Below are 24,452 nucleotides of genomic sequence, written 5' to 3'. Positions count from 1 at the left end.
GAACCAGGTCTAATGGGAAGAATAATATTTAGCTTTTTTTCTCTTGGAGTCCTTTGCATTTCCAATTCTGCATCCTGAATTGTCAGGAAGGAGCCAGAGACCTTTCCTCTTTTGTGCTTAGGTCAAATGTCTCACTACATGACACACCAGAAAGCAAAACCAAGATGCTGTTAGCATGCCTCACCTGCAGTCTCTGAACAAGCGGAGTCATGAACTGTACTGATTTCAGTTAAGACTTGTAGGTGGTCATTGATATCCAGTTCTTGCATATGGACTTCCTACAAACAAGGTAGTGTAAACGTACCTCTTGTTTTTTACAGACCCAGACATGCCTTTTGTTCCTTCCATACCAGAAGATCAGTTCATCCTAGTAGAAGAAGGTGATCCCACCATTATCCCATGTCGGACGAGTGACCCAAATGCTCAAGTGACTTTAATTAACAGTTTAGACAAGGCTGTGTATGCTTTCTATGACAACAAGCAAGGCTTCATAGGAAACTTCCTTGCGGGATCATACACATGCAAAACAACAGTTAAAGGTGTGGAGTTCAAGTCTGATGTGTTCCTCATCTATATTTTAAGAGGTATTTATTTATTTTCATTAATAAAAAAAAGCAGTAATGTGCAGCCTAGTTCTTTTCTCATACTGTAGAGTCATATTAACACCAGCATCATGGGGTTATATCAGATATTACCCCGATGATGAGCTCCTTGATCCTGTGGCAATATTGCTAGTCAGTTAGTTGCTAGTTTGCCTAGCAAACTACCTTGTATACAATTCTGATGAGAATAAAATGCCCTTAACTTTACCTCCTCTCTCAAATGGTTGCAAAAGTCTTTTGTAATCCATTTGTTTTCATCCTGTTTGTTGAAACAGAACTTAAAAGCCTGGCGTTCCCTAGTGGATTCAAATGATAGAACTTTGGTTAGTTGGAAAAAACAACATAATTCAAATATTTTGAGAACAAGGTTTTATTGACCAGTAGTGGATTTTCAAAGACAGCCACTGATTAGCAAAATGGAAAATTACTTTTATCCCAAGCGCAGTGAGTAAAATATCTCAAAGGGGCATTTGAGATAGGAACTGTTAATTGAAATTTTATGCATGGATCTTTCCTTAATTGAATTGATTAAACTCAATTCCTGCACATATCATCCTTTAAATACACATGTTTATATCAGTATAAATCAGCAGTACTTTCACTGAATTTTCCAGGTAATTCCTCAACAGAGGAAGTGAAATAGAAATCTCCCCCTGAAATTACACAATGTGAAAATTGCATACAGTTTTAAACTAAATCTGTACTCTCTCTCTCTCTCTCTCTCTTTAGCTACTTCACAGCTGCCGGTTGAAATTGAAGCTCTTAAAACTGTCTACAAAACAGGCGAGACCATCGTAGTAACTTGTGTGGTCTTTGACAACGAGGTGGTTAATTTACAGTGGAATTATCCTGGGAAAGTGGTAAATCTCTCTCTCTTTCTCGGTCTGCATGTTTGTAGTTACTCGTTGGGGAAGAAGGTGGGGTTGTGAAATATTCATCTCTTCTCCGAATGAGGACAGCTGAGGAGAAAAAACAAAGTAATTTCTTTTACTTCTAAGGTAACACAAAAGAAAGTCAGTACCAAAAGTTAGACTTTGTTGTTAGTAAGTATGCAAAGCATGAGAGGAAGGTGAGGTGTGACTGGGAGTCCACGCACTGAGGGAGGAATGCTGCCTCTCAGGTCTTTTGCCAGTTCAAAAAAAGAAATGTTGTGGAAATAGAAAGGTCTAGGAATGTGTTGGACATCTGTGCATAGTGCTACTGCTGAGGGTATGAACCTCAAAGATGGCTCTCTTAAACCCTGGCTTCTTTGGCATAATAAAGGATGATGGAGAATGAGGTTCAGAGTCTTAGTTGTTCCTAGATGTGCAGGTGTAAATTAAAATGACTCTTGCAATCAATATAATTACTCACTAATGAGAACTTCAAAGAAAAAAAAAAAAGAACATATAAGAAAAAAAAGTTGTAAGAAAACCTTAAAACTTTCAGAGAACCTCAGAACTTTTCAAACCTGCATAACATCCTTCTGCAGTAAAAAAAAAATTATTCAGTGAAAATAGGTTAGCATCCTGACAAAACAAATTTTCAGAATATCCCATCTAAAATGTCTGGTAACTGAGGGCATGGAGTAGTTGAAGTGACTGCCTAATTGTGACCCCAAATTGCAGATTTATTTAAGCAAATTAAGAGCCCAAGTGAAAAAAATGATTTGAGATTTTGATCTATTTTCTATTTTACACGTTAAAGCCCCTGCTATATGCCATCTTTCCAAACTATCTCCAACGTATTTTTTATTCCAGCTTCTCATAACATGGTTGACCATTCTCACCATCCTTACTCTTGCAAGAGTCTTCTCCTTGCTGATAAATTATTCTTGTTTTAGAGCACAGAGAACAAATCATCTAGTAACTGGTTACTTTTTGTCTGGTAGAGGGGATAAAATTTCACCCTATACTTCATGGGAACTGAACAAAGAAAATTCAAAATAAAGCCCCACAGGTTTTCTGTCCGAGGAGAAGGTAGCATAAGCAGTGAAATGCACTTTCAGACTGCTCACCCAAATTTTGAATGGTATTTTGTTTCAAGTGAACAAAATATGAGCTCTAAATCTCCTCACCCTTCTGTGACTTCCCCCAGAAGGATGTATTTTTATAGACACATCTTTTGTGCCTGTGGCTTGAAAATATATCCTTGACTGAATAAACAAGTCTTCTGCCATACAGGGTTTAGATGGTTACTCTCACTCCAGTGGCATCATAAATCCTCAATGGTCTACTTTCAGCTTAGTTACTTAAGTAAGGTTTTTTTTTTCCTTCTCCAAACTACAGAAAGAAAAAGGTGTGATAAAACTTGATGATATCAAAGTCCCATCGCAGAAGCTGGTTTACACCTTGACCATTCCTGAGGCATCAGTGAAAGACACAGGGGATTATGAATGTACTGCTCGGCATGCAACCAAGGAGGTTAAGGAAAATAAGAAAGTAGTCATTACAGTTCATGGTATAGTCTGATTTCAGTGTCCAAAAATTATTAACGTGTTTGAAAACACTACTCTTGAAAAATGCTGCACAGCATTGTTCATGCATGGCTTTTTCATTTGCAGACAAAGGGTTCATTCATCTAGAGCCTCAGTTTAGCCCTTTGGAAGCTGTCAATCTACATGAAGTCAAAAATTTTGTCGTCGATGTGCAGGCGTACCCAGCTCCAAAAATGTACTGGTTGAAGGATAATGTGACTCTGATTGAAAATCTTACTGAGATTGTTACTAGTTCAAGCAGAGTTCAGGAAACAAGGTAAAAATACTCTCATGAATCTTACTTTGCCATCTCCCCTAGAAACTTGAGAACTACTCCTGCTCTATCTTTCTACTTCAGTTCGTTACTTCTTCTAAAGTAATGTTTAAAAAGCCTTTGTTATCTACTCTATCTACTTAGTGGTTATCTACTTTGTTATCTACTCTGCCTTTTTTGTTCCCTTGATAACATTAACATCTCCAAAACATACAAACCTTGGTTTCTGGGCACTAGCCCTCTTCAGTCCCTCCAAGAAATCTTCACTCCAGTAATCTCTAGCTACTTCCAATAATATCAGAGTCTTTGTCAGAGCCATGCAGAATATAATAATGTCCACTTGTTACTCAGTTGTATTTTGGTAGATATTTGTTGTATGAAAAATGATTTTAGTGCAAAGGCATGCTAGAAATGCCAAATGTCAGCACATTATAATCTCCACATACCCAGATTACATGTTGCATAGAAACACATTTTTTTTTATGCCTCCTTTAAAAATACAAGCAAAATACAAACAGAAATTTACAAGCCAGACCTCCCATTTCTGCAGGTTTCAAAGTATACTAAAATTGATCCGGGCCAAGGAAGAAGATAGTGGATCTTATACTTTGGTTGCTGAAAATGAAGATGAGATTAAAAGATACACCTTCTCACTGCTAATACAAGGTAAGGAGTCCCAAAGCCTAGCTCACCACAACTGATGGCCCACAGCAAAGATTTGATCCACTTACACACAGGGTCAACACTGAGCACTGGATTGCCTAGACTATTGAGATAAGAAAAGCGTGAATTAGGGTGTCCGGAGGAGTGCATGTGTGCCTGCCGAGCCCTTGGAGCTCTTGTACGCTGATCCTGGCTTTGACTTCTGCACTGGCATTGTGCCAGAAAGAAACTTTATCCTCCTGCCTAAGTTATTCCAGCTGACAGCGGGGACGATAGCTCATTTAACATGACATGAGGACGTGGCATACCCGCCACACTTCCTTTTCATGGCTCTAGCCTGGGATCCCTTCTGCCCTTCAGGAGACAAGGACCTCCTTGGCCAAGTCCCAGTCTCTAGCTGCCAATTAATTTGTTGGCCAAATAATACCTGCCCTGCTTTATTTGAAATTTTAAACTCTTTTCTAGACCTTGCTGAATATTTTAACAAACTTCTGACTGCTTTCCAGTTCCAGCCTTGATCTTAGACCTTGTGGATGACCACCATGGCTCTGCAGGGGGACAGACAGTGAGGTGCTTGGCAGAGGGGACCCCGCTTCCTGATGTGGAATGGCTGGTTTGCAAGGACATTAAAAGGTAAGACAGGGTGCTTTGTGATCTAAAATATGACTGTTTTTCTCACTGACTAGCTTACCATTACTAGTTACTATACCACACTGTCCTCATCAAGGCCCAGTAAGCTATAAATCCGATCTGTCTTCTCAGAGGCATATTGCTTATGTTTTGAGAGGTTGTCAGTACCTTTCCTAGTGATTATATCCTGTAGGAGAATACATGATGCCTTGATTTAGCTCTGATAAAAGCTTTGTGTTCAATAAGTGAATGTAGCAGATCTTGAAGAGTACCTGCCCTTCCATTCAGGGAGTTCCTATCATTTCACAGTTAGCTCAGTCTGCCTCATTAACACTCTTGTGTGCTTCTAAATTTTCACTTGTAATTATTTCTCCCCAAAATTATAATTTTCACCTTCAAAGTATTCTAGACATGTAGCAATTATCTTGCTGGTTCTAGACTGATTCCTGCTGTAGCTGCTGGGGGGCTGGGCTGTCCCTGGGAGGTTGTACACCAGGCAGAAGGAGACCACACATGGAAGGATGCTGGGAGCCCTGGGCATAGCCCAGCTGTGCTCTGCTCTCATTGTGCTAAAGTCTCCTCCTGCCTGGTGGGATAGTTGACCTCATAGCCCTGCCCCAAGAAGCCTTGCAGACCATGAAGGATTCAGGGAGATGTAGAGATCCATCCACTACTGTAACTATGCACGATACTTAGCAACACCAAGATCTATCTACACTGGACCTTCTGGGCTGCATTATCAGGCCTTCAAAGTGGCAGCAGTAATGAGCATCAGAAGGCCAATTATTCTGATGGAAGAAAGATGCAGGCTTTTCACCAAGGTGGTCCTAAGTACTTCTGGTCTTTAAAATAATCATTGTCAGAAGAAGATTATAGAGAAAGGTGATTCCTGTTGTGTTCACTCTTCTTTATCCACATCTACACCCAGCCCCTGTTTCCACTGTTATTCTTCTCTGCAGATGCAGCAATGACACTTCATGGACTCTTCTGACTAATAACATCTCTGATATACACATGGAAGCCCATCTGGATGAGAAGAACATGGTGGAAAGCCAGGTGACCTTCCAGAAAGTAGAGGAAACCCTGGCTGTGCGATGTGTGGCAAGAAACGACCTCGGTGCTGTTACTCGGGAACTGAAACTTGTGGCTCCCAGTGAGTTTGCTTTGTCCTTCTGTGAGATTACAGCAGCCAGTCTGAACTCTCTTTAACACACATCAATTCAGTTTGGAAGAATGCTTAATAGATAAAAACATAAATTACTGCAAATAAAGATAAATGAAAATTGATTTTATTCACCCTGGGACATCTGAAGATGAGGCATTTTACAGGTCTTTATGGTGCATCTGTTTTTTGCTTATTACGTGGTTCTGCGATTCATTTAATCATCTTATTACCACTGGTTATGGGATGTTATTCCAGACAATCTTCACATTTGGTCTTGACACAGGAAGGCAGAATAGCTCTGGGCTTGGAAAGGCTTTAAGAGTCACCAGCCCCAGGGAGCGCTCCTGCCACATCTGCAAGACATGGGAACTGTGGCGGTGCGGGAGAGGGGTGTCTTGTGCATGTGTCATGTTCCTCATGTCTCAAGAGGAAAATATGGTCTGTTTTGTTACTCCACAGCCTTGCGATCAGAACTGACGGTGGCTGCTGCAGTCTTAGTACTGTTAGTGATTGTGATAATTTCACTGATTGTCCTGGTCATCATCTGGAAGCAGGTAACCTAGAAAGAAATCTTTCACTTTGGATGCTGAGCCCTGCTGGGTTTTGATCTCAAGTCAGGCACAGGACTAATGATTGGTTTTGCATTCAATATGTTTTGCAGAAGCCAAGGTATGAGATAAGATGGAGAGTCATTGAGTCTATCAGCCCCGACGGCCATGAATACATTTATGTGGACCCAATGCAACTGCCTTATGACTCCAGATGGGAGTTTCCTCGAGATGGGTTAGTGCTTGGTAAGTTTCCTCTAAGGGGCTAATCCAATCCTTCTCCTGGGAGGACAATTAATGACAACTTTAAGGTCTCCAGTACCAGCATTTGCGACGTAACTCATAGCCATGAACTCCAGAGTCTTTCTTTATCTGCTCTCTTTGGTTCTCCTTCCACATCCTCTTCTCCTGCAGTGGTGTTAGCCTCGAGCAACTCATGTTAGTGTCTCCCACGCCTTCATTCCAGCTCTGCATGCTCTGTGTGCAGTGCCCACCTCAATGTGGCTTAGGTGGCCCCTGCCAGTGTTAAACTCCAGTTCCAACATTCACTGCTGCTAAAGCATCCACAAGGAGCAAATTAGCAGTTTTAATTTGCAAGACATTTCTTTATTTATGTGGAGAGGCCAAGGGAAACCTGCAAGTAGTTATGTAGTTTTATTAAAATATTTTTTAAATTATTAATCCACGATGTGCATATATCATTGATGAGTAACTGCATAACTTATTTTTGTGGCTACTGCCCTTCTTCCTTCCCCCTTTGCTTTCTTGCTTTGTTTTTCCTGCATTGGTGTTCATACAGAATTCAATTAGCAATTACTTCTTCAGGGCTGGCCCAATTTGTCATTTATATCAGTTGAAATTGTAGTGATTTTAATATTCTGTCCAGGTAGTGCTTTAAATGCACGAGGCATCCCTCTCTTGGTGGTATCTGTGCACCAAGCTGTATATAAAAATTCAGGAGAAGAAAACTGAAAGGTGTTTTTTTTTGTTTGATACTGTTTAAGGAATGCATTCCCCTGGTGTAGTTCTCCTACCCCTACTGCGGGAAAAGAATTGATATTAATTCTTGAAAGAAGAGGCAAAAAAAAAATTCTGGTTCAGGAATGATATCCTTTAATTAAATTCATCTTGCTAATTGAAAACTAGGCGAGGGTGGATATTTAATGGAATTATTTTATAACAGCCCCGACTTTAATTATATGCCTAAATAGGATTTGTCAGATCTGAGTTAACAGACCACCGCTGTGACTTTGTCTCCCTCTGACTCATGAGCACCAGTCTACTTCAGTGCTTTCCTGTTTACAAGTACATTCACGACAGTCAGGGGTGCTATATGTCCTTTTAGCAAACAGGATTGCGCAAAGCATTCTTCTTGACACAGTTAACATTTCCCTGCTGGCCGTTTTGCCATATTAAATGCTTCCTCTCCAGCTGACGAGGACCGTTTTGTTCCTCGGCTTGATGATTCTGGTCTGTGTGAGTTTTCTCTTATTGGAGTGGGAGATGGCAGCAAAGGAACTGCACCTTTAGCTCAGGGAGGCTCTGAAAGAGGATGCAAAAACATTTTGGCTCATTCAGATGAGCACTTCCCACCCTAGCTGAGTAAGCCAGCTGGCATTCATTTTTTTCTCTCTCTCTTTTTTTTTTTTTTCCTGAGCTAGTAATGCCTGGAGTGCAGAGCTATGTTAAATGCCAACTCTGAACATTTGCTGGCTGGAGTTTCAATTGATAAATTTGGGTTACACTGCTCATTTCCCTTTGTTATCCCCTCTCCACAATATGGGTAGTGCTCTGTTTAAAGCAGCCAGCAGCCAGCACAAGACTAGGGGATGTGCAACAGAATGAGAAATTGGATAACACAGTGAGTTGCTTGTGCGCCACTGTTTTCTCTTGGCACTGCTGAGAAGCTGTCCCTGCAGGACATCCTGAGACGGCAGAGGGCAGGGCCCTTCAAGAAGAGGGCTCTCAGTGCTGCTGGATCTCAGGATTTTGGGATGGCTGTAGAGGTTGCAGAGTTGCTCCCATTGCTTCCCCAAAAACACCCATTTGACACTGTGGAGTTGATGAATTAAATGCTGGTCTGACACATAGAATCAGACCCATCCCCACTTGCAGCTTGCAAAAGACAAGTTAAGGTTCAAGTTTTTCAGCACTTAGGGGCGTGGTACTTAGTTTCTTACGAGTCTAGAAGCTGGATATAGATTATAAAGCTTGTCCTTTGTTTGGCTTTTCGTACATGCTAAGAAAGTAATGATTCGGTTTGGGGTTAGATGATCCTTCCAGTTCAATTTCAGCCAAAGGAGAGCCCAGTTGAGAAGGCTGTGTCTGGGACTTCACTTTTGTAGTTGTGTCCCCTAGAGCAGAACATGGCATCTCTCCACTGGTCTCGGCAGATAAGCTCTGCGGGTGGGTGCCAAGGTTGAACTGAAGTTAGCTCTCACCCCCAAGTACAGTTCCTCCACCAGTCTGAGGAGCCTTGAGCTGCTGCTGAGAAGTAGTCCTGTTCCTCCAGTGGGCAGATCCCCGTCATGCCTTTATACTAAGAAAAGTAAATCCACGATATAATTTTGGGCTCCAGTGCAGGTCTTGGCATCCAGAAAGTGACAGAGCTGGTTGCATTACAGACGCCTCCAACTTGTAAGCAGTCAGCTCCCACCTGGCTCCAAGTTCCAGGTGTAAGACACATGGGATGTATATGGAAAGGGGTGAAAAGGGGAAATAGCAGCAATAGCTCCCTGCTGCTCCAGGAGTGCTCTCACTGCCTCCACATGCGCCCAGGATTGGCCGAGGTGCAGGGGAAGGAGATGTGCGTCTCGAGCTCAGTCGACAATATGGTCTGGGGAGGAATTGGCTTGTGAAGACAAGAAGATCAAGGAGCATCAGTGAGTGCCATCACTTTCTGAAGGGCTGCATCCTGCCATGTGGCTCCCAGACCTTTGGGCTGAAAAATTTCAGGGGCCAAATTTCAGACTCGGGTTGTTTGAATTAGTTTGAAATTTAGTGGGAAGCTTTCTCACATCCTGACAGGGAAAAATAACCTTTGGAACACAGGAATTTTGAAAAGAAATTGGATAGTTTTTGTGTGCGTGACAAACTACACTGTCATGATCTTGGAGAAGTTCTTCAATGGTAACTCAGCTACTCATGCTTTAACTGTTTCTTGTGCTTGTTAATGGTGCTGATATATATTTTTTTTTTGGCTGAAAACTTTCTTCTAAAAGTGTGTATACAATAAAAGTGTGGGCTGTAGCCACAGGATAACAGAAACATATGGTACTGCATGCCAGATAACACCTTCAGAAGTGTAAAAAGCGGCAAGTTCAAACTGCAAGTGAACGTCAAAGACAAAATGCCATATATCTCCATAGTAAAAGCCACTACTTAGTCTGCCAGTGTTAGAAGTTAAAAAATAACATGAAATGAAGCAGCAGGCTCATTGGGAATATGAAAATGTCGTGTCATCTGGAGTTCATATACGGGTTTGTTCACTGAATAAACGTTGCCTTAATGAGCTTTCTGTCCAATATGGAAGCTATGAAATACAGTATTTTGGATCATGTTTGTGCAGTTTATATTTCTCTAAAATCTTGCTCAATCTGTACACAATTCTTCTGCACACTATATCCATAACATAAGACAGGATATGATAATCCAAAATTTTTGTCTAAATTGATTTGCGGGAAGAGTAAAGTGTGTATAAACATTAGCTGTTTCATTATAGCATTTGGAAATTTGCAATAAAATTTATTCAAACATGTGAAGCACACTTGTACATTAAACTTCAGAGGAGTTTCCCCTCATATGTGATCAACATGTATTTCAGCTTCCTTCAGATCACTGATGGCCCTGCTTGTCTATTCCTAAACGTGCTGCTGATTCTCTTCAGCCTGTCTTGCTGCTAGATGTATCCAGCACAGATACAGCAGCCTGAAACTACGGCTAGAGAATCCTGTTCAGATTTGAAGTAAAGAGCACAATTGTGCTGTAGTCAGATACTGACTGAGGCAAGGAAGTCAGCTTAGACATTGGAAGTTCAATGTTTAGGAAGGGTAAAGTGAGGGTGGCAGGGAAGGTTAGGAGACAAGTTTGAATTAAATGAAATTCCTCAGAGCTTCTTTCCTACAAGTGCCCTTGTACAGATCTGCTCCTGATGTTTGCTTGTTTGCTTTTATTTAGGAATTGTTCTTAATTACAACATTTCTTTAAAATATTTTTGCCTTTTCTGCTTAACAACGCTGATAATAATAATGCCAGTGGTCTGGCTAAGTGAGCGTGCTCATTCCACATAAGAATCACAGCCCAAAGTGGAATGGCAGCAGGAAATGAGGCTAATTGCTGTTTTGCTCTGGAATAAATAATGCTTTCCCTTGTGCTCAGGTCGAATCCTTGGTTCTGGTGCATTTGGAAAAGTGGTTGAAGGGACTGCGTATGGATTGAGCCGTTCTCAACCAGTGATGAAAGTAGCTGTGAAAATGCTGAAACGTAAGTTATCACCGTTTCATTTCCCGTGCTAGGCAGTGCATGTTCCCATGGGGTTATTTAAACACTGCTTGTATATAAATAGTTTCTCCATATCTGAAACTTCAAACCTACCTACAGTGTGTGTGGAGCCAGTTTGCATAACTTGCCCAGGAACCACGAGGAGATTTCTTGTGTTGAAAAGAGCAGCTTGTAAAGTGCCTCTGTGCCACCCAGGCAACCCACCATACCCCTGGAAAAGGGCAAATAGACTGTGTCAGCTCTTGAGATGGATCAAATGAGTCCTTTATTAGTGATTTGTGACTCTTCTCCAAGCCTTAAGAGATCTCCTTGTCAAGCAAAGTACACAGTCTTCTTCAAGACACCATGGGAGAAATGTTCTACCGAGGCAAGCAAAGAAAGATGGGTTGTTATTGTGAAGAAGGTGACTGTTCTCGCTAAGTGGTTGGTGTGCTTTTTCAACAGCTACAGCTAGATCCAGTGAAAAACAGGCGCTCATGTCTGAACTGAAGATAATGACACATCTCGGGCCCCACCTGAATATTGTGAACCTGCTTGGAGCTTGTACAAAATCAGGTGAGTTTGGCTGACAGAGTGGAGGTTTGCTGCTCCACAAAAAAATGCACAAATGTCAAGTAAAGTACTTTAACATAAAATATAAATAAGTGAAAGGTTTCATAAACCTACTTGTTATTTGCCAGGAGTTACAGTCATAACTTAGTAAATCGAAATGCATTAACTCCCAGTACTTTTTATGTTTTAGAATTGATTTTCTGCTGTCTTTGAAATCTCAAATCAATTCACAATTTCATCAGGTCCTATTTACATCATCACCGAATACTGCTTTTATGGTGATTTGGTGAACTATCTGCACAAGAACAGGGACAATTTCCTGAGCCGCCACCCAGAGAAGCCCAAGAAAGATTTGGATATCTTTGGGATGAACCCAGCTGATGAAAGCACAAGAAGGTAGAAAAAAGGGGGAAAAAAGTATGACCTGCAACATAAGGGAATGTGATTACTAACCCTTATTCCTTTCCTCTCATTCCGTGATTCAGAGCTCTCCCTAATTCTTCTCAATGGGTTTTCATTTATTAGTTTTCATAGATCTGGGAAGGTTTCAGCATCTTTTGTTCAGTCTTCCTGACATGTATCCTAGATCCATGCTTCCTCTGTGCAGATGCCCACAGCCCCAGCATTGCTGTGTGTTCTCCACTGACACCAGCAACTTAGAACCTTCCTTCCAAACACTATGCTCATGTACTCATGGGAGAGCACAACATACAGATTTTGTAGACCTTTTAAACAAATTCCACTCTGCCCAAGGTAGTGTGAGAGATATATGGATCTAGAGAAAAAGTTAACATCCTTACAGGACCCCAGCAGTCCCACAGCTGCCTTGTTACAGCATTGTCTCTGGAGCACAGTCAGTCTCCCCTCTCCTCAAGACCCATTCCCTCTTCCCTACCTGATCCTGAGGTCCCAAAGAACATCTTCATTAAGAAAGCATGGTCCAGTGTTCCTCCTTTCTCTATAGATGTCCTTTTGCCTCTACGCATCCAAGTTTTAGAAGTAAAACACCACTACTTGGTTTCTGTTTCCTTGTTTGGGGAATTTCCACTGTCTAGAACTCCTTCCCTTCAAACAACCTGGCAAAGTTTGCTCTCCAAGTATTCTCCTTTACCTACCAAAGGCTCAGCTAGTCTCAACAGTTTCCAATAGATTTTTCCAGATGATGGTGGAGGAAGCTTGTCATTGTACTTTCAACAATCAAGCAATGTCATAACATTAGCCAGGATTTAGAAGGTGTCAGAGATTCCCTCAAAAAATCATGCAGGCAAACAGACCAACTGACTTGGTAGCCAAATGCAGCCGGAAACATTCATCCGAGCATGGGATTGCTCAGCTGGACTGGATTTGATGCAAACTGAGTGAATAAACTACATCTATCCTTTGGAAATCCTTGAACTGAACAGCTGAGGTAGTAATAGCTGAATTCAGTGGGATTTTTGGAAGTTAGACAATATATTTTTGCATACCTGACTGTTGACAAAAGGACAAGTTTGAGGCACTTTTGTTTGACTACTGTAATCCATGGTAACATGTAGTAATAATATGTGGTAATGCATGTGTGGCAATACATGGCTGTGTTGTAATACAGGATCCCTACACGTTCTCTATCAAGAAGCCAGCTCTTATACCCTTGTATTTCACAGCAATAAAGTTCTATGCCATAAGAACTGTCAGATGCATAGGATCTGGTGGGGAAGACTGGGCAATACTAACTGTTACAACTGTATTATTATTTTATTTTTTTTTTTTCAGTTATGTGATTTTATCATTTGAAAACACTGGAGAATACATGGACATGAAACAAGCTGATACAACCCAGTACGTGCCAATGCTGGAAAGGAAGGAGGGATCTAAATATTCTGATATTCAGAGATCTGTGTATGATCGGCCGGCTTCATATAAGAAGAAATCTTTGTCAGGTAACGTAGAATTGTCCCTTCTGCATGTACTCTTAAACAACTCTTGCATAAACGTTTCTTATTTTTGCCATTTATGATATGGACATAAACCACTCAGCTGTGTTCTGTAAGTGTGTGAGGATCAGCTATAAGCTAAAAGCTGGTGCTGAGACTGTCACTGCTGGTGACAGGAGTGCATGCTCCTGGGGCAGAAGGGATAGAGCTGCATATTTCCTTCTGTGCTGAATTGCTGAGGGGCCGTGTTCTGCAGCAGGGCTATCGACAGTCTTTGGAGGCAGTGATTTCATTAGTTGTGTACTCTGCAAGATTTTGAGCAATAGGAATGAGCAATAACAATAGTAATTCATATCGCTCTGTTTCCACTTACATTTCACATTAGCTGACACTTACCAAATGCAGAACACTCCCAAATACTTTCCTGAATTATGTAATGAAGATAATGAATGCATCCCATTCCCTGTCCCTTTTCTCAGAAACTAAATATGCTTTGCTTTAAAAATAGGCACAGTCACTTCTGGCCCTAGGCCTCAGGAACTGAAGCATATCCAGTCCCAGATTTACCAGGCAGACTAATGTACTCATATTGTGCTCTCGGACAGTAGGGATAAATGAATCACTGAGTTTTGACTGTTTTTTTTGCTGACACCTTTCATAAAAAAATAAACTTGTTGCCATAGAATTCCTGACCCATTTTGCTGGTATTGGATTTGTCCCAGTGAATACTTTCTGGAAAACATAACAGTGTTCAGCAACAGTAAATGGATAAGAATGTACATGCATACACAAAAACCTGACAGAGGTACCACCTCTAAATAAATATTTTTGAACTGCACGCTCGGTATTGCAAACAACTTGTATAACACTTCGCTGGGCCTTTTTAATTTCTCCCTTTTCTGCCATTCTGTGGTGGAAAAAATGCAGACAGGAGAAAAAACAAACCTTATATTTAACACAGTGCAGCATGTGAGTGGCTGATGCAGACATCAGACGTGTTTAGTTATTATAAAAAGCCTGTTTTGGTCATGGCTCTGTTAAAGTCATCAGCTCAGAATCATGATAGGTAGGGGGAAATGAATGTTGCTTTCACACTCTACAGCACAAACATATTTTTTTCTCTCTTTTTCAATAGAATCAGAAGTCAAAAACCTTCTTTCAGATGACAGTTCAGAGGGCCTCAGCCTATTGGATTTGCTGAGCTTCACCTACCAGGTTGCACGGGGAATGGAATTCTTGGCTTCTAAAAATGTAAGTAAATAAAACGTGTAAGAAAGTGTCAAAATGTCTTCAGCTGTGAGTTTCAATTTAGATTCTGAAAACATGACATAGTGTAATATTCTTCTGGGGTTCTGGACAGCTCTCTCACTTACCTGGAAATTGAGATCACCATTGTTAGAAAAATCAAAGGAGCATCCTCTTTCTCCTTTGCAGCCCATGGCATCTGTGGAGTCAGAGTCCTGGAGAAGGTGGGGGACCTAGGCAGGGTCTGGGTGGAGGATCCATCCAGCCACAGGCCAGCATGCTCAGAAGCACAGACGTATCATTAGCACATGACGGGTGGAGGGGGAAAGAGTGGCATCCTCCCCACTGCAGTAAACCCACATGAGCCCCTGCTGTCTCTGGGGACTCATGCCTCCATGCCCCTGTTAGAGGGCAGGACTGGTGTCTGTACATTAGAAGATCTTGTTAAGACCGTGCCCAGAAAGCCAACAGAACTGGATGTTTTTAGAGGGCTAGGCAAGGGAAGTGGCCCTCCTGGAATTAGCACGTCCTTGAACTACTTAATTTCTCTCCGTGCAGTGCGTACACCGTGACTTGGCAGCTCGTAATGTCCTTCTGGCTCAAGGAAAAATCGTGAAGATCTGTGACTTTGGGTTGGCTAGAGACATCATGCATGATTCCAACTACGTCTCCAAGGGCAGCGTATGTACTTCTTAATCTCCCGAGCTCTGTTTTAATGGCAATGAGAAGTGTCAGCCTTAAATGTCGGTTAGCAGTGTTGGTTACACTAATTGACTGTTGTGATGAGCACTCCTGAGAATAATTTTTCTTCAGTTCATTAATTCACAGAACTTTCCTAAGTCTGCTTGAAAGCTGGAAAGCTCTTGGCCACACTTAGTGCTTCACAGGCTTAAATTTTAACTGGCAAGTTTTGTGACTGGATGGATTAAGGAACTGTTACTGTGATATGTAGAGTAGTAACACATCAGTCAATGACATATCAAATCTAGATCATCAGTGCCACCCTTTGCACTGTATCAGCCTGGTCATTCGCTAGTAATAAAACGAATACAGTTACAGCTTAATTAAGTTACAGCTTAATCAGTTCTTTTGGGGAGCAAAGAGTAGCTCTAATTGCTTCTAATCCTAGCACCTCTGTGTGACATGGAATTAAAAATAAATACTAGCCATGTTAACACAAGTTTTCTTACAAAAGAGAAGCTGATCCTGGCTATCAAACAACTGTAATGGGAAGTATTTATTTAATGACTAACCTGTGTGCTTTGGGGTCTATTTTTTTTGCTACAGACTTTCCTCCCAGTAAAATGGATGGCACCTGAAAGCATTTTTGACAATCTGTACACAACATTAAGTGATGTCTGGTCTTATGGCATTCTGCTGTGGGAAATATTTTCTCTTGGTATGTACTGTGAACACTTTCTTACGTGCCATAATTAAACTTTTTCAGTCCAAGCTGTTCCATAAAGCATTTCAAATTCTACAGTAGAAATATATGCATGAAATCAACTTTTAATTATTCTTCTATATGGGGTTTCAGGTCCCAGAATTAGGTGTGAAGTAAGAAGTCCATACTTTCTCTCTTTTTTTTTTTGCAAGATACTTTTAAACATTTTTTGCTAGAAAACTGAAAGCACTGACTGGAAAGATTTTGTGGAAAAATATTGGTGTCTCCAGGCCAAGATGAAATTTCTCGCCAAAATGCAGAGGAACAAGCTTCCCCCATGCATCAGGGAGACTCGGCTGCATCCCAGCCGAGTGGCTGTTTTGAAGCAGTCTCTTCATATACATTTCAAAAGATCCTGTCTTAGCCCCATTACTGAACAGAAACAAATGTCAATCTTCTGGGACACTGATTTCTCATTTCCAGGTCAGCACTGTTCACACAGTTGGTTTATGGCAGTGTAAAGTGGTTATGACAACGTATAGCAGTTAGAGACAATGTACAGTTCCCAGCTGGGAACAGCCTGGCTCTTGACTCAGGCTGATTAATTAGCCTCCCGGGTGGGTGGCTGGCCTGCTTCAGCAAGCGTGCTTTGCCCAGATTTACTCAGAGCAGAATTAATCATGCCTATATGGTATCTACTGCTGCCCCTTGGCAATCTCAAGCTTAATGCTATTTTCTAGAATAAGCTGTCATGTAGCTGCTTCTCAAAAAACAAACAAACAAACAAACAAACAACCACCAACACCAAAAAACAACAAAACAACACAGCAATTGCACCACTACTTATGGTATTAATTACTGTAATCTCTGGGCATTGTACTATCCATTCACCAGCATCCCTGGGTGACACAGAAATGCCACTGTATAGATGGGGAACCGAGGCACAGTTAAGTCTGTGCTTCGTTGTCCTGCTTGTAAGGTAGGGTCTGAAGCCTATTTTTAAGGTGAAAACCTTGCTTTTGAAAGGGATGAGGTCTTTGGAGTAAATATTACAGCATGCATGCCTGCACCCAAGAAAGTTGCTCTTTCTTGGAAAGCAAAACACAGTCACAAGCAAGGGACTTGTCCAAAGTCACACAGAAAGCCAGTGGCAGAGCAGAGCAGTGACCTTAGGTCTGTCAAATGCAGGCTGATGACCCGATCCGGGTGTCATTCAGACTCTGTGCCCAGTCAATACGCTTTAGAAACACTGCAAAAGTATTTTTTTTAAGTGGTTCCCACTTCAATCTTTCCTGGCCAATGTTTCACATCAGACCATTTCAGAAATAGATTGCAGCTGATGCAACACAATGTACTTCAGTTATTCTTTTTTTTTTTGTCTACTTCAGTTTACTTTCATTAACTTTAATGGCATGTCAAACCATGGCATTAACACTTTTTGGCCTGAGCAGCAAGTCAGTATTTGGAGAAAAGGTCAATGTTTCAGTTCTATAAGCAGGTTCCACTTTAGAGCCACTTAACATTGCAAGTAATGAATTAGAAAGCTTCAGTTCTATGCAATTACACCCTTGCAGAGAGGAAAGAATATTTTGTACATGTAGGCACACAAGCCTGCACACAGCTTCCAGGCTTGTTAGCTATCATTTTTATTAACAGTTCTTATCTCACATCACAAAACATAAAATGATCAATAACTGGAATAGATATATGGGTGTCTGAGCAGTTCTTAAAAAGACTTTAAAACCAAGCTGCTTCTCACTCATCTAAACTCTTGTGTGTCCTCAGCACTCTCTAAAATTTAAAATACACCCTAGTGGAGTATTAACCAGACAAATGAATTGTGCGGTTTTCTCCAAGTCAGCATGTTTATGTAGTTCAGCAAACACCCACTAATTGGTATTTGTGGATTTGTGAACATTTTTAATGTCATAAGCTGTGATTTATTCCAAGGTTGCAAGCATTAACACAATGTAGAATAGTATTTTTTCTTCTGTTTTGTCTGCAGGTGGCACACCGTATCCTGGCATGATGGTTGATTCTACTTTCTACAATAAGATAAAGAGTGGCTACCGAATGGCAAAACCCGATCATGCTACCAATGAAGTGTAAGTGCGTATTTGGCTTTCCCATGCCTGGACAGCCTGGACAGTTTTGGCTTTAATTTTCACTTGATAACTCATTTTCCTTCGCAGTTGATTAAATTGGTTTCCATCTTATCTGCAGGTATGAGATCATGGTGAAATGCTGGAACAGTGAACCTGAGAAAAGACCCTCTTTTTACCACTTGAGTGAAATTGTGGAGAGCTTGTTGCCTGGAGAGTACAAAAAGGTTTGTGTTTTCTGCATATATTTTTAGAGGAGATGCGACTGTTGTTCAGCCATCAGAACCACTGGACTGACACATCCTAACCTGCATGAATTATGTGATTCAGGCAGGGGCATTGCATGTCCTGGGGACATGAAGCTGAGGTTACCAAAAGAAGCAATTCTGCAGTTTTAGGTGGGAAGCAGAACTTTCTATTTCCAATGAAACCCTACTGACTCAAGGTTTTTAGTGGAGGAATTTTTTTACGTATTTTCACGGGATTTTCTAGGCAGTGAAAGTATTCCAGAAAAGGAATTACTTGGCCCATGTGTACAACCTCACTCTCTCCCTCTTTGGACCCTGCCACCATTCACCAGCAAGATTTTCTCTCAAATTTCTAACACCTCTTTAAAAGCTTTGCCTGCTCCATCTTTTAGTGCTTCATTTCTTAATTTCATTTCCCAACCTACCTTCAATCCCTTCCCTCTCTCCCCACCCCTCTGTCACACCTACTTGACTGCTTTGTGTTGCCATGCTCACTCCTGCATCTTCTAAAATCAACTTGTCAGTTCAAACTCCCAGTCACTTAAAGATGCTGGGCTTCTCCATCCAGTGTTGCAGGCTCAAAGGGCAAATAATAAATTAATGAGTGGGTTAATGAATCACAGTTACCCAGCTGAAGAAAAGCGGTCTTAGTGAATAACATCTAATGAGGGGTTTGAAATGAATATTTTCAGAGCTATGAGAAGATTCACCTGGACTTTCTGAAAAGCGATCACCCAGCTGTCACACGCATGAGAGGGGACTGTGACAATGCTTACATTGGTGTCACCTACAAGAACGAAGACAAGTTAAAGGACAGGGAGAGTGGATTTGATGAGCAGAGGCTGAGTGCTGACAGCGGGTACATCATCCCCCTGCCTGATATTGACCCTGTTTCTGAAGATGAGCTTGGCAAGAGGAACCGGCACAGGTGGGTGTGATTTTCAGATCAGGTGGCCCATCGTCACCATTCTGGGTCCTCTCTGGTGATGTGCATTAATGCTTTTTAGCATCCTGTTCCATAAATAGTTTCCTCGGCTCGGTTGGAGTTACTGACAAGGAAAGTCCCATGTAACTATGGCAATATGACTAGCCACAATATTTTCAATGGGAAATACCTTGTTTTGGCTCTTTTGTGACTGCCAGGGACACAGGGTGCTCCTGTGTGTCACTGGGACTCTCTTGCTAGCTTGGCCAAGTCACAGCAGCTGTCTGCTCTGTGGGCACATTTTTGTCCCTACAGCTCAATGTTTTGGAGCTGCATTTCAGGTCTCAAGGGACTGGTTAGTTCTGCGTGAGACCAACTCCAAAATTCAGAAGTTTTTGTCATCTTTTACAATATTTTTTCATTGACAGCAGTCTGTCCAGGACTGTTTTCTGCTTCTTAATCAATGTATATGAATGATTCCACTAAAGCACAGTACTGTCTAACCCCAACTGTGAATGACAGTGACTTAATTCACCACTGACTTTTCAGCAGCATTGCATGTAAAACTAACAACGTAAAAACTTATTTTTTAGATATTTTTGCACTGTTTTCAGTAACAGGGCAAATGAAGTCTCTAATAAAACACCAATGAGATTAAGATTTATTACCTGTATCTTTTATACTCAGTATTAATCTATTAGTCTTATTATCTTATTGTCACCTGACCTCTCTAGATTTACCTAACTGTCCCAGCATCATCGTAATGATATTTTCTTAATTAGAGAGAAAGTGCTTGGGGGAATATATTAACAACCTCCTCCATTGAATTCCAAGGTGGTTCATTACTCTTGAGATAGGAGGTGTGTCACAACCTAGGAAACAGGTGGTCAGAGTCACCTAAGATTGTGCCATACATCAGAAAGCACACAGGGAGGTAGTGTTCAGTTCTGCTAGGAATTGGGCACTTACCTGGCCACATTTGTTGCATGTTTTAACTCTGAGATGTTTGTCTCTTCCAGTTCCCAGACATCTGAAGAAAGTGCCATTGAAACTGGTTCCAGTAGCTCTACTTTTATCAAGAGAGAGGATGAGACCATTGAGGACATTGACATGATGGATGACATCGGGATTGACTCCTCAGACCTCGTAGAGGACAGCTTCCTGTAATCCCACGGACACCCTCTGACTCTGCACATGGGGAAGCTTGCCGTGCTGTCTACAGACTTCTGCTCCACAGAGAAAACCACTTTATTGCAATGTCAAGGATGTGAAGAGAAGATGGATTTGTACAGAGAAACTCCCAGTGATGGGCACGGGAATCAGCCTGAGTGTGAATGAGAGAGACGTGTTGAAGATGGATTTTTTTACTGTTGCTTCTTGCAGTACTTCATTAGCATCTCAGTGTTGTTTGCCATTCAAACTGGTAGGAGGGAGAAGGAAAAGGCCACAAACAGACCAGTTTTGTGTTTCAAGGGCATTCCTGTGACTTTGATGTATAGAATTTCCACTGCAGCAATACTTCACCATTGTAATTATGTAAATAACTGTCTACTCAAGGATCTTCTGAGGTGCACATTGAACACACTCCATGGATTTTAGAAGAGATTGCTCATGAATTTTGTGTACTTCCTCCCTCAATCTCAATGTCAGCTGCTGTTGAACTATCATGTGAATTGAAGAACATGCAAAAACCACTTTTGGACCAAAAGGGTCTGAAACCACAAAAAAACTGACCAGTACTAAAAACATGTTACTTTTAACCATTAATGCAAGGGGAATAATAATAATAATAATTAAAAAACAGTCTATAATAGGTGTTAGAAACCTAGCAAGTCTTTATTAACTATAGAAGATAGCTGTTTTCATGATAATACTACTACTGTTTTCAGTAACACTAAGTGTGTATTTTATAATTCATTGTCCTTCAGTAAAAGCACAGTCTCAAGAAATTTTATACAGTACGATAAAAAAAAATCTGACCTGAAAAATTTTATGAAACAATCCTTTTATCTGGCTGTGCAGAGTATGGTAATTGCTCTGATTAGCTAAAACTACTTTAATACGGAGAAAAATTTGGATCTTATAGTACACTAAGATTTAGTTTTTTATCATGAACTGAGTAGCTTTTCTAATCAGATGTACTAGAAGCAGTTATTGTCCTGCAATTAAGTGAAGTTATTTTTTTTTTTTTAATTTAAATTTATGCCAGATTTCCAGGATGGAAATTATCGTAAACCACCAGCAACTTCCCATTGTTTAGCATTTCATGTGTACTCAAAAGAAATCTTATCCTGGGTTTAGCTGTGAAGAATCAATTTGATATTTGAACTGCTCAAGGAACAAAGACATCTCTCCCAGCCTCGAGCTCCAGATTAAATAAGCAGAAATAATTTTGCAACAAGTATCCTTGTCTTAGTTTTCAGGTTTAAACAAGAGCAGAAATCTCTGATTTATTATCTTTGCAGACTAATTACAAATGGTAATTGCTTCCAAGTGTGCTTTTTGGAAGAAGGTGCATGAAAATGAACCTGATCTCAGCCTGCAATAGTTATTTTTGACACCACTTATATGAACAAAGTATTATGATTACTGCTATCACTATACAATGTGTTATTGATATATGATGTTTTGGAAGACTTACATGTGAAAAAAGGTACATCACTGCAAAGGGCCCCATACTTTCTTGTGCTCAGCTTTCAAACTTAACCCTAATTCAGTGTGATAAGCACCTCACAGGAGTGCTCAGCATCTGGCATGACACAATCAATGCAAATGTGGTGTAAGTTCATCCCTGTGTTGCAGCATTTTTCCTAGTAAGTGTGAAAAATGGACCAGCAGTGACTACAGCACATGCTGCCTGGATCTGAACAACAAACTAAAGTTTAGCTTGAAATGGCCCTCAGGAAAGCTACACAACTCCCCTTGGCTTCGCTTGTGAATGGTTGTGGATCAAACGAAAGCAAATGTAATATTGTCAGTGTTAAAGGCAAATAATTCTGGACCTGGGTTTCAAAACGTCACCTGGCTGAGGCCACGTACAAATGTTCTGCAGATGTGGAAACACGACCTGAAGCGAGGCACCTGCATTTCCAACCCTGGTGATGGCTGACAATCAGAATGAACCAAGAGCAATGGCGCATCCTCCATTTCCTGTAGTCAACAGACCAAGACTGAGTGTCTTTCTGGGAGCTATGCTTTAGCCAAACACGCCACTGAGCTCTGTATGGGGACAACTGTGAAACATAAAGACTCTTGATATAGCCAGGACACACAAGATGATGTAAAGCCCCCCTCCAGCTATGAACTATGATTTGAGGAAACACAAATTGTCTATTGGATATCCCAGATATCTGAATGGCCACTTGAGACCACACGTGCCTTAATTTGCATGTGTAATCGTTACAACTACATGCTCAAATTAGGCAAGCAATTTCACCTGCATTTTTGCACATGGCCTAGTGTTCTTCAGGGTTTGAAAATCAGGCCCAGCACATTTTATTTACCAGTTACTGGAATACAAGGACATTTTCATGTGGTCTCCCCTTCCCCTCACTGGTTTCATTCTGTATCGCACAACACATCTTGGGGCTAGACCCAAACAGTGGAAGCGAACCAGAGCCAGCTCACTTTCCAATGCATGGGAATGATAATTTTCCATCCTCTCATGAATATTGTGTACATGAATTTCATCTGTGACAGGGGTCTAGCCTAACCCAGTTCATTTCAGAGTGGAATCAGATAAGCTGGCCTGGAAACTAGAATGAGAGGCGGAGGATGATTCCTTTAGTTTTACAACATTTTCAGTACTACCGACTTTTTCTTTTATGGCTTAATTTTTGAGAAGCCACTGGAAGAGATATTCCCAAACCTTTTTCTAGGGTAATTGTATAATGACAATCAACATTAGCCTATGAAACACAGCTTTTGATTTGGAATGGCCAACCAATCCCTTACAGTGTGGTCTTCAACTGTACAAAAAGGTCCTATTTCATGATGAAGGACGTGAGATATGGTGATGTTATACATCAATATGTATATAAGTATTTTTATATAGACTTCTAGAATACTGCCAAAACATTTATGACAGCTATATCACTGCCTTTGTTTATATTTTTTTTTTACTGTGATATATTCCACAGGCACGTTAACTGTTGCACTTTGAATGTCCAAAAGTTATATTTTAGAATAATAAAAAAGGAAGTGTTTCCAAAATGGTGGCTGTTGTGAAATGTTTGAAGAAGGGCAAACTGGCCTGAGTGATGGTAGGCACAAAATGTATTACAAAATGCCCCTGTTGATATTTTGTCTTTGAAAAAAAAAATCCTGTAAATTAAGATCTCTATATTTCAATAAATGATATATAATTTAAGGATATGTGAGGGGTCTATACTCACTTATTGAAAGGTGGTTATAAGGAGTCAGTTTTTCTTGTTCTATTTATTTATTTATTTATTTATTTATATATTATTTTTATTTTTATTTTTGTGACTGATGAGCTCCCCACTAGAGTCGAAACCTTTCTGGCCTTGGCACCGTGTGTGCTGGTAGGTTTGATGCCCACCAGTCTGCACATACTGAGGAAAGGGTGACATGGGATGCAAATAGTAATGCTTTGTCGTGTGTCTGCAATATATGTTCTGCCTCTCTGGTATAGGTGCACAGTAAAGGGTTTTATGCAAGGGTTGTTTTCAACATGGAATTAAAACTGGCTTGTGTCAGTCTTTAGTCTGAAGCTCTTGATGAATGTAGAGGATTAGATGACCCTGTCTTTAAATGGCCATAGTTTCTCTTCCTCTAGCCATGGATGTAGGTATATTTTTAAACCTGAGCAAACCTTCTTTACGAATCCGAACAAATTTTGCTCTACGATGGTGAGCTCCCACAGGAATTAATGTAACTGAATGAGAATTTGAGAAGAATAGCATGATATCAGCCTGAAAACAGAATTAAACTTGTCCGATGAGCTCCCTGCTCTGGAAACAGTCCCTGTTTGTCAGCGGGAGCTGGGAAAGGCTTGCAGTGGGGAAGCCCTGAGAAGGGGCATGTTAGCAACCTCCTGTCCAGGGAGCAGTCACTTCTGTTCAAACACTCTTTGAGGTGACCCTCCATCTAACATCTTCTCCTTCACCAGTACATCACAAAGCAAAGCTCCTCCTCTCATCAAGCAGGCTGCAGCAGCCCGAGCCCTTGCCTTAGGCACAGCAGATTTCTTCTCCTTTGCACCCTTACCAAAGAGGATTCCTTAT

The 24,452-nt window shown here is 40.9% G+C and overlaps 1 protein-coding gene across 4 annotated transcripts in view; it reads left to right on the top strand.

Annotated features, from left to right (window-relative positions):
- Positions 1 to 23,575, top strand: part of PDGFRA (platelet derived growth factor receptor alpha) — a 36,707-nt gene extending 13,132 nt beyond the window's left edge. For all 4 annotated transcript variants that reach the window (XM_040555818.1, XM_040555817.1, XM_040555820.1 and 1 more), the window contains 20 exons: positions 321 to 584; positions 1,332 to 1,462; positions 2,870 to 3,041; positions 3,145 to 3,334; positions 3,882 to 3,997; positions 4,501 to 4,627; positions 5,584 to 5,777; positions 6,249 to 6,343; positions 6,451 to 6,583; positions 10,715 to 10,819; positions 11,282 to 11,392; positions 11,632 to 11,785; positions 13,142 to 13,308; positions 14,438 to 14,553; positions 15,106 to 15,228; positions 15,835 to 15,946; positions 17,937 to 18,036; positions 18,155 to 18,260; positions 18,974 to 19,209; positions 20,226 to 23,575. In XM_040555818.1, coding sequence (XP_040411752.1) covers positions 321 to 584; positions 1,332 to 1,462; positions 2,870 to 3,041; positions 3,145 to 3,334; positions 3,882 to 3,997; positions 4,501 to 4,627; positions 5,584 to 5,777; positions 6,249 to 6,343; positions 6,451 to 6,583; positions 10,715 to 10,819; positions 11,282 to 11,392; positions 11,632 to 11,785; positions 13,142 to 13,308; positions 14,438 to 14,553; positions 15,106 to 15,228; positions 15,835 to 15,946; positions 17,937 to 18,036; positions 18,155 to 18,260; positions 18,974 to 19,209; positions 20,226 to 20,373 — 2,900 coding nt within the window. In that variant the 3' untranslated portion in view covers positions 20,374 to 23,575. The remainder of the gene's footprint in view (positions 1 to 320; positions 585 to 1,331; positions 1,463 to 2,869; positions 3,042 to 3,144; positions 3,335 to 3,881; positions 3,998 to 4,500; positions 4,628 to 5,583; positions 5,778 to 6,248; positions 6,344 to 6,450; positions 6,584 to 10,714; positions 10,820 to 11,281; positions 11,393 to 11,631; positions 11,786 to 13,141; positions 13,309 to 14,437; positions 14,554 to 15,105; positions 15,229 to 15,834; positions 15,947 to 17,936; positions 18,037 to 18,154; positions 18,261 to 18,973; positions 19,210 to 20,225) is intronic.
- The last annotated feature ends 877 nt before the right edge of the window (positions 23,576 to 24,452 follow it).

Source organism: Cygnus olor, chromosome 4 (genome assembly GCF_009769625.2).
Source record: "Cygnus olor isolate bCygOlo1 chromosome 4, bCygOlo1.pri.v2, whole genome shotgun sequence".
NCBI classification, from domain to species: Eukaryota; Metazoa; Chordata; class Aves; order Anseriformes; family Anatidae; genus Cygnus; species Cygnus olor.
Note: the sequence above shows the minus strand (reverse complement) of the source record. Positions and strands in the feature narration are given on the sequence as shown.